We start from the raw sequence: 9,641 nt of genomic DNA on the forward strand, positions 1-9,641 counted from the left end.
ATATAACTGAAGTCAATTCAGTAGAGTTATGCGTGTGTAACAAAGCAAAATTTGGTTTATTATTCCACATCTGAAACTATGCAGTGCAAATTGCAAAATTAAAAATATCCAGTAGGTGTCATATTTCTACATATTGTAGGTATGATAATCAAGTTTAATTTTTTTTTTAACTGAACTTAAATGAAAAGTAGGAGTCTTAACACTCTGCAAAAAGTTTTCTGAAGAACATGCGTAAAAAATGCATGAATTTGATCTGATACGCTTTACTAATGCTAGGATTTCTGGCATATTTACCACCTGGAACTGTTTATGCACAAAATAATTTGCAGATATCCATGACTGTGCTTAGATGCCTAAATAACATCTGTAAAATATGCCTGTAAATGCATGTATTTAAACCTGAAAATCCATTTAATGGATTCCATTTAATCCACATGTCCTTAAAGGAATATAAATATGTACTACAGCATTGCCTCTGATCCTGAAGCCTGTATTGCAAAAATAGATTTAAGATCCTCTTTACTGATGAGGATATTAAATTAAGTTGGAAGGGCCTCAGGAGGGCAGGGAATCCCATTTCCATAAATGGTGTTTTAAGTTGTTGATTTCTTGAAATGACACCTCATATAAATAAATATTTTCATGTGGATTATTGAGAATTATCAAGTACCCAGATTTGCTTGATTTACATTGCTTTTGATTTCAAATCAAATACTTTCATTTCTATTCAGCAGCCTCACAGCTGAGGAGTAAAATTCTTCAGGCGAGTCTGAATCACTGTGATTCTGCCATCTTCAAATCTAAGTAAAATAAACACGTACCACATTTTAAACCCTAACCTCTATTATTCGGCATGGGGATACTTACTAGGTCAGAGTTATGTCTTTCAGCATGTGATTAAAACGTGCACTTTGTCCACGTCCATGGATTTTGTAATACAATCCTTTAGCAATCTGGCAACATTTCTGGCTTTGTTAGCGTGGGGCATCGCTTAGGAAAGTTCCTGTGCAATACTGCTGTTGCCTGATCCAAAATCCTTTGAAAATAATGGAATGAGTTCCAAGGGCTTAAGCCCTGAACTAGTGAGGCTCATGAACGGGCGGGGCGGCGGCAGGTGAAGCTGGCGGCAGCCCTGGCAGCAATGGCAGCGCGGCAGGTGCCAGCGGGCACACGAGCTCATCTCAGTGAGGCCTGAAACCTGCTTTTAATTGGCACCGGCGGTGGGGCGGGAAATGCCCCTGCTTCGGACGGACTAACGGGGGTTACACATTTGCATTTAATTCGATTTTTTTTTTTTTTTCCAATCGAGTCATCTTGAAGTTTCCAACAATCCCTGTATCTGTGGCTTCTATGAAGGTGCATGAGGGAGGAAACAGGAATTTCAAAGGCAAACGCCTTTTTGTCCCTGTGATCCTGTGCTATGGTTAGGCACGGAGTAAGACGGGGCTTTTACCGCACGAAAGAACAGGAAATTCTGCCCTCATTAACAGCGCGTTAGTCCGCCCAGGTGAACCGCTCGCTCAGCAGCCCGGGAACGCCCACCGGGGCGCTCCCGCCACCCACACGCGGGAGGCGGGAGGCGGCCGCGCTGAGGCGGGCGGCCCCGCGGCGGCGAGCAGGCTGCCCAGCACCACGCCTTTCTGTTATTTGGGAAGGATTCTTTGTGATGAAGCAGCGTTTTTTAGGAACACGAGGAATTAATGCATGTCTATAGTTTACGTATGTGCGCTGCCACTGCAGACCCGCCGGGGGGGGGCCGCGCCCCGTGCCGCCTCAGCGCCACCACCCGGGCGGGTTTCCGCTCCCGCGCCGCCTGTCCGCGGGCAGCCGGTCCCTGCGCCGGGCGGGGCGGGTTGTCCCTCCCGCCGCCCCGAAGCCCGCAGGGCGCTGCCGGGGCCCCCCCGGGCCGCCGCCTCAGGCAGCGCGCGAGGAAAGAGGGCTAAGTGCCGCGCGCCGCCCGCCCCCTCCCGCGTGGGAGCCGGGGGCGGGGCCGCGCCCCGTGACGCCCGCGCGGCCCCGCCCCGCCCCGCCCCCGCGGCCCGGCTGGGGCCGGCGCTGCCGAGGGAGCGCAGAGGAACATGGAGGCGGCGGCGGTGGCGCGGCGGGGGGCCCGGGCGGCGGGCGCGGGGCGGTAGCGAGCCCGCCGGCCGCCCTCCCTTTCCCCCCCTCCCGGCCCCCTCCGCTTTTCAAGAAGCGGCAGAGGCGGGCTGCCTGCCTGCCCCGTCGCAGGGGATGGCGGCCCCGGGCCCTCCGCAGCTCCCGTGGCTGCGGCTGGGCCCGCGGCTGCGGGCCGGGCTGGAGGTCGCTCTGCGGGTGCCCAGCCTGTTCCTCATCGACGCCATCTTCAACTCGTCCCCGCTGCCGGGGGGCTCCCTGTGCGCCGCGCTCCTGGGCGTGCTGCTGCGGCTGCTGGGTGAGAGACCTTCCCCTCCCGCCGCCGGACCGACCCACCCCGCCGCGCAGCCCCGGCCTTGGCCGCCCGCCGGGCCATGGGGGAGTCACCCGTCGCCCCCCCCCCCCCCCCCCCCCCCGCCGGGCCGGGGCCCGGGCCCCTCCTCGCTGCTGTCTGTCCCCGCTGGCCTCGCGTACAGCCGCAGGCAGGGCCCGGTCGCCGCTTTTCGCCCGGGTCCCCTCAGCCCTTGTTTTCGGCTGCTGTCGCGGCCTCTCTCTGACCCCTTCCTGCCGCCCCGGGCTCCCTCCCCCCGCCCCGAGTCGCTGCTCGGCCGCTCGTGGCAGGTCCCCTCCCTCCCTCCTTCCTTGCCCTCCTCCTGCCCCCCTCTCGGTGGCCGCTTCCCCGCCCGTCCCCGACTCCCGAGCCAGGGGGGCCGGGCCGGCTCCCTCCCGCCCCCTCGCTGGGGTGCCGTCCTCCCGCTTCCTGGGCCGGTGTGACCCTCGGGAGGCGCCGGGACCGGCGGGGCCGCGCCGGGCGTGGCGGCGGGCGGGCGGGCGCTGCTCGCCATGTGCGCGGCGACTCGGGGCTGTGAGCCCCCTCCGCGGCGGAAAACATGTGACTTCGCGGCTATACCTTTTTTTTTTTTTTTTAAAGCACTTTGGATAGTGTGATGTTTTCCTGAAATACGCTGCGAAATCCTTATTTTAGGAACATCGGTTCAGAAATGCCAAACGAAAAAGAAGTCTCTTGAAACTCGTTGATGGTTATTTTTAAGCTTTTTTCTTCCCTGGGATGAAGGTTGAAAATCACTGGTATAACTAGGCGATACTATTTTCAGTATTACTTGGTGTCTTGGGTTCTTGCGTGGCTTCAGCTGAGTTGGAGCCCCATTCTGTGAACTGCTGTACGGGTGATGCTGCATCATGTATCGCATCTTGGAGCTGGGAATCCTGAGGCAGGAAGGAAAGGAGGATCCAAAACAGAGCGAGAGTTTTTTGCAGGCCTGTGACGTGTTGATTTTGTGGTTTGTTTGATGTTTATAGCAGGAAAAAAAAAAAAAAGGAAGGGAATAGGTGGTATAGCTGTTGGGGTAGGAAGCTGAGAAGCGAGGTTAAAAGGAAAGGTACACGGTGAGAAGTGTGGTAATGGCATCGCAGAAGTTGAGGAGCAGAGGAAAAAAGTAGAGGATAACCTGTAGCAAGACAGCAGGTAAGAGGAGAGCAAAGAGAGAAAGTAACAAAACAAAGCAGATACTTTCTTTGGGCTGCTGCTCCTCTGGTAAAGGGTGCCTGGGGAAGTCGCCGCTCATGTGAGAGGCGAGGCTGAGGAGCTCATGACTTGCCTCCTTTGCCCGGCCTTGCAGCTGGTACCAACAGCTTTTGGGAGGGGGAGGAGGGTTTCTTCCTCCCTGCTTCCCATTTTCTTTGTTTTCTTCTGTTTTATACTTCTGGAATTGCTAGGAGCACTTCCTACTGATAATTTTTAAATTTTTTAAAAAATGACATTGCAGTCGTGCCTTCAGGAGTCCTTCGTCCTATGATCCAGGCACTGTAGGAAGTGCCTTGAAATTAATCCCACGTAAATGAGAACGGTGGATATGTTATTCGACGAGCTCTCCTAAATGTGTGATATTGGGATTAACAGATTAAGGTGCTTTTCAGGATTGCTTTTATATGATCACTTTTCTGGAAGGGTTTGGGGGAAGACGTGGGTAATCCCTGCTTCCTGCAAAAGAGCTTTGGGAACAGTTTATGTCAAGAGATTTATACTTTGAGACAAGTCATCTGTAGTTCTTGGCTTTCCAAAATTAAAGAAAAAGTAAAATGTAACCACTTGAAGATGATGTTAAAGACCTTCCAAGTGGTTCTAACAACAGTGCTTTTGCATCTATTTTTTCCTCATCTGAATTTAAGGATTACAGGGTTGGTTTTTTGCTGCTGTTAGGATAAACTGAAATACTTATTTTGGATCATTCTGTATTTAAATAGTAGGGAAGTTGCCCTTTTAGCTACCATTTGCAGGCTTTGAAAGACTGATCCAAATTTTTCGCTGTAGCACAATACTATTTAGCATAGGATAAATGCACAATTATCCTCTAGATATGAAGACCATAGCTCTGGAGAGATTTGATAGCTTTCAGTGGTGATACTGAGAAGTTCTGCAGTACTCTGTGAGTACAGTTCTTCAAGAATGCTAATAAAGATCTGTATGATTTTTAAAAAGTTTTAACTGCAGGATTCCTTGGTCTGATGATTCCATACAAGTACCTAGAGTTACACACAGCACAGAACCAAGTTCTACAACTAGAGTGCAGTTTTTCTTCAGTCTTTTTCATTAACCTTGCTTTGTCTCCAGCACCATGTTTACCTTTCATACCTTTGCATGGTTTAGATTCCAGCAGAACCACCACCCCCCAGGAGTGTGAAACTGTTACTTCAGACAGCAGTCTCTTCTCGGCCAGGACTCTGATTTTTCAGAGGGTTACAATAAATACTGTAGTCTGTAGAAAGATGTGGAAGCAAAGTAGAATGGCTGGGGCTAAGGAAAAAATAATTTGGCAGTTCCACATGATTAAAATACGTATGTGCAAAGGTAACTGAACTCTGCAACTGACTGAAGGTCGAATCCTAGGTAGTGTGCTACTATAAAGATACTGACATTGCAGGAGTTAAAGGAAAAAATGAGAGGGAGGGATTCATTGTAACACAAGAAGTTATATTAAAAGTAAATGCGTGTGGTTTGATTAAATGTTGCGTTTGGGGCCATACTAGAGCAGCTGGTGGTGGGGTGGCACAGATAGGAACAGTGAAGATGAGTGGCAGTATATACAGAAACAGGAGACAAATCTTATCAAAGGAGGAGCTGTGCCATTTCCCATCAAAGGAAAGTGTGAAAAGATTTACTGTTTGGTGAACACTTTGCAGGGCGGGGGAAGTCTCTTCCTGGCCAGATAGACTGAATGACCTAAATGGTGGAGATGGGGGAGAGGAGTGCTCACCTCCCCTTCCCAGATTTGAGTTACCTCCTGTGGTCTTTTGCGATTCTTTTGGGGGGGTCTTGACTTTCCCACACAAGTGATGACAGAGAAATGCTTTACCTTTTGTTAGCCCCTCTTTAGAGGAACCAGTAGGTCTAGCTTTTCTATTGACTCACTGTAGCAGTTTTTAGGGATGTGTCTTGCATGTGAAACGTCAGTGTTTTAAGATGACCTGTAGTATCTAAATACAGGCCTGTTACTGCAATTGCAAGGAAGAAAAATAGGTTTTAACAGGCGTGTTTCAGAGCAGCCTGCTTAGTGCAAAATGCATCTCATCTGGCTCAAATGATCAGACTTATGTAAATAATGAGCTTGTAAATAATGAGCTTGTTACAGGCATCTGAGCCTTTTCTGTGACTTGTGAAAAAAGACAAAGGGTACAGACTTGGCAGCAGCCTTGGCTTTCCCAAAGGTGTTTATGGTGGGAAACCATCAAGCCTCTTTTAAAAGAAGTGCTGTATGTAACCATACCCAGCTATTCATGGAAGAACAGAGCTGTGATACAAGGCAAGGCACTTGCTGAAAACTGATTGAGGCTTTTCCTCAGTCAACTTCACAAGGTTACTAGGTTAATGATTAGTTAAAGAGAATGTTTTTGTATGAGCCAATGCTGCTGGCAAGAAATACTGTTAAGGTGCATTAATAACTTTTTGTAGTCTGCCTTTTGCTATTGATGCATGTTGACCTTCTCCCTTCTTATTCAGTCCTCCAGGCTGGGGGTTTTTTGGGGAGAGGGGTGGGGTTGTTTGGGGTTTTTTTGATACAACCAGCTGGCAACACTACTGGTGGAATCAAATGCTGGTTCTTAGCAATTTTTTTTATTCCCATGATCAAGATACCATGGCTTAAAATTTTTTTTTTTTTTAAAACACTTGATTATGGAGGATTTGGAACAATCTAAAAGACAATTGTCAGAAAAGACTGATACTGTCCTCCAGTTGGAAGAGGATTACTTGTGATTTCATTAGTTTTAGTACAGAGATTGAAAGCAACTTAAATATAATTTGTAGAGATCGAAATCTCTCCAGATTGGTTTGGGTGAGAAAGCAGTTCTAGACTGGAAGCTGATTGAGAAGCCCAAACCAAAGGCAGTGTGTTTCCTGAAAAAAAAAAAAATGTTTAAGGAAGTGAATCTAGTGATAAGTGCTGTTTAATTAAACACCTGTTAGGGCAGAGCCCTTACCTATGTAGTACGTAGTGATGAAATTCATAAGCTACGCTACAGAAGTTTACTGCAAAGTTTTAAATGTAATACCAAGGTACTACAGATGCTGTGGTAGGATTTCGCATAGGAGGGTGCAGACTTCCAGTCACGGTCAAGATGTGTTCATGGTCAGTGTGAGGGAAAGGTTAGCAAACAGGAATTTCAAGATCTAAATCTAACTTCCACCAGGTAAGATGCAGGTTTGCACTGGCATTGGCAAAGAGGCGATTGGTGCAGTTTTGGATTCTGTGTACAAAAGCTTTATACTGTGGATGTTTTTTTCTGTAAGACTTTTGTTTCAGGATGCCTTATCAGAAATGAAAGCAAATGGAAGGGAATTGGAAGAAGAGTGCCCTCTCCCTAGTAAACCACCAATTTTTCACTATTTTCCCATTAAAGGGTTTAGCTAAACTGTTCTGGCCACTGTTATCTTTAGTATTCCAGCTTGACATCTGCAGCTGAGTGCTTTGCTCAAATGAATTAAGGGACTTCATAAATTTCACTCATTTATTCCTTATTAACTTTGCCTATAAAGATGATGCTGTAGCTGGTAATTCTTTTCTGCTTTTAGAACTTGTCTACCCTTAGATTTCAAGAGTAAGACTGAAAGGTTGGGAGTTGTCACTGCTCTAGTCTGAAACCACAGATGAATTTAACAGTGATTGTGACTTTATGTTTGCACTGCAAGCACTTGACTTTATTGCAGCTGCACTGCCCAGATGTATTAAACGCAGAGATTAAGCTGTCCTCTTGTCTGTTCTCTGAAAAGGGCACCACTGGTAATGCAAAGTGGCAAGTGACTAATTGGGAAATGATACATTAAATAAATGGAGCTCCAAAGCTAACAGGTTAAAAATCTGTTGTCGAATTTCTGCTGAGAACTAAACGATTTCAATCTGTTTTTAGGTGTCTTTGTATCCAGTGTTGTTCTGGTCTTACAACAGCGAGCACTTTTCAAGTTTTATATGATTGCCTCAGCATTTCTGCTGGCTGCGACTTCAGTGTTGGTGAATTACTATGCTGCTTTGCACATAAACTTCTACAGTGCCTACTACACAGCCGCGTTCGGAATTCAGATCTTCCCTCATAAAGGACCTTCGCTATGGATGGCGCTTTCCATCCTTCAGCTTACCTTTGGCATCGGGTATGTCACATTGCTAAACGTGCAGTCCATATACTCTCAACTCATCATCCTGGATATACTGATTCCTGTAATTGGCTTGGTTGTTGAATTACCTTTAAATGTCCGGCAGATACTAGTTTTTATTTCGGGCCTAGTTCTGACACTAAATACCACAGCCATTTTAGTTACGAAAATTAAATGGTTCTATTACTCGGTGCGATATGTTTATCTGCTGGTGAGGCACATGTATCGCATTTATGGATTACAGCTATTGATGGAAGATACATGGAAAAGGATTCGGTTTCCAGCTGTACTGCGTGTCTTCTGGCTAACGAGACTTACAGCACAAGCTGTGGTATTAACATATGTTGTAAAGATGGCTGAAACTAATACAGAAGCAAAATTCTTCTTGATATCGTGGGATAACTGCTGGGAGCTGATCTGCAGTCTGATCATAAGTGGGTGCGACTCTACGTTAACCGTGTTAGGCATGAGTGCCGTCATTTCCTCAATAGCGCATTATTTGGGACTCGGTATCTTGGCCTTCATCGGATCAACTGATGAGGATGACAAAAGGCTTGGTTTTGTAGCACCTGTCTTGTTTTTCATTTTGGCTCTGCAGACTGGTTTAAGTGGACTGAAACCAGAAGAACGGTTAGTTCGCCTGAGTCGAAACATGTGCCTTTTGTTGACCGCAGTCCTGCATTTTATCCATGGAATGACAGACCCTGTGCTCATGTCTCTCAGTGCCTCCCACGTGTCATCGTTTCGCAGACACTTCCCTGTACTGTTTGTTTCTGCTTGCCTTTTCATCCTTCCAGTTCTGCTCAGTTACATCCTCTGGCACCACTATGCACTAAATACGTGGCTTTTTGCAGTTACAGCATTCTGTGTAGAGCTTTGCCTAAAAGTAATAGTTTCTATCACTGTTTATATATTGTTTATGATTGACGGCTACTATAATGTGCTATGGGAAAAACTTGATGATTATGTCTATTATGTTCGTTCAACTGGCAATATTATTGAGTTTATATTTGGAGTGATCATGTTTGGAAATGGAGCTTACACAATGGTTTTCGAATCGGGAAGCAAGATTCGCGCTTGCATGATGTGTCTACACGCATACTTCAACATCTACCTGCAAGCAAAGAATGGCTGGAAGACTTTTATAAATCGCCGGACTGCTGTTAAGAAAATAAACTCGCTTCCTGAGGTAAAAGGAAGTCGGTTACATGAAATAGATGATGTCTGTGCAATCTGCTACCATGAGTTCACCACCTCTGCTCGCATTACGCCATGCAACCATTACTTTCATGCACTTTGTCTTCGGAAGTGGCTGTACATTCAGGACACTTGCCCAATGTGCCATCAGAAAGTGTATATTGAGGACAAGGAAAATGCCAGTATCTCTAACAACAACGGGTTTGTGGCACCAAATGAAAATCCTGTACAAGTTGCAGAAGAAGCTGCTGATGCTGAAAATGAATTAAATGAAGATAATGACAGTTCTGATAGTGATGAGGAAGATGATGAGTGTGTGGCACAGCACTTGAATGAGACTCTCAATGTTGACTCTAACTCTCTCGGTGATTAAGATGCCCTTTACTAAGCCATGAGGTATTTGTTTAAGATTGACTTCAACAGAATAAAGTATCACTTTGTAGTTATTGTACTTAAGCACAACAGCAGTATCTCAATGTTGAGTCTGTGAATGGTGGTTGTTTACTGTGGTGTGTGCTACTGTAAATATACCTCTAATTTTTGCTGGTCTCTTTCATGACCACCTTAAAATTATGTACATTATTGTACATGGAATAAAATGTTTTCACATGTTTTTAAGATGGTTGGAAAAACACTCTTTAATTGATGTAGTGATAATGCTGTG

At 46.4% G+C, this 9,641-nt stretch overlaps 1 protein-coding gene across 1 annotated transcript; it reads left to right on the plus strand.

Annotated features, from left to right (window-relative positions):
* The first annotated feature begins 2,053 nt into the window (after nt 1-2,053).
* On the plus strand, nt 2,054-9,595 carry RNF139 (ring finger protein 139). The gene is made up of 2 exons (XM_074887564.1): nt 2,054-2,413; nt 7,540-9,595. The coding sequence occupies exons 1-2, from the start codon at nt 2,233-2,235 to the stop codon at nt 9,348-9,350; spliced, it is 1,992 nt and encodes a 663-aa protein (XP_074743665.1). The 5' UTR covers nt 2,054-2,232; the 3' UTR covers nt 9,351-9,595.
* Nucleotides 9,596-9,641: the final 46 nt, after the last annotated feature.

This window comes from Strix uralensis, chromosome 1 (genome assembly GCF_047716275.1).
Source record: "Strix uralensis isolate ZFMK-TIS-50842 chromosome 1, bStrUra1, whole genome shotgun sequence".
NCBI lineage: Eukaryota > Metazoa > Chordata > Aves > Strigiformes > Strigidae > Strix > Strix uralensis.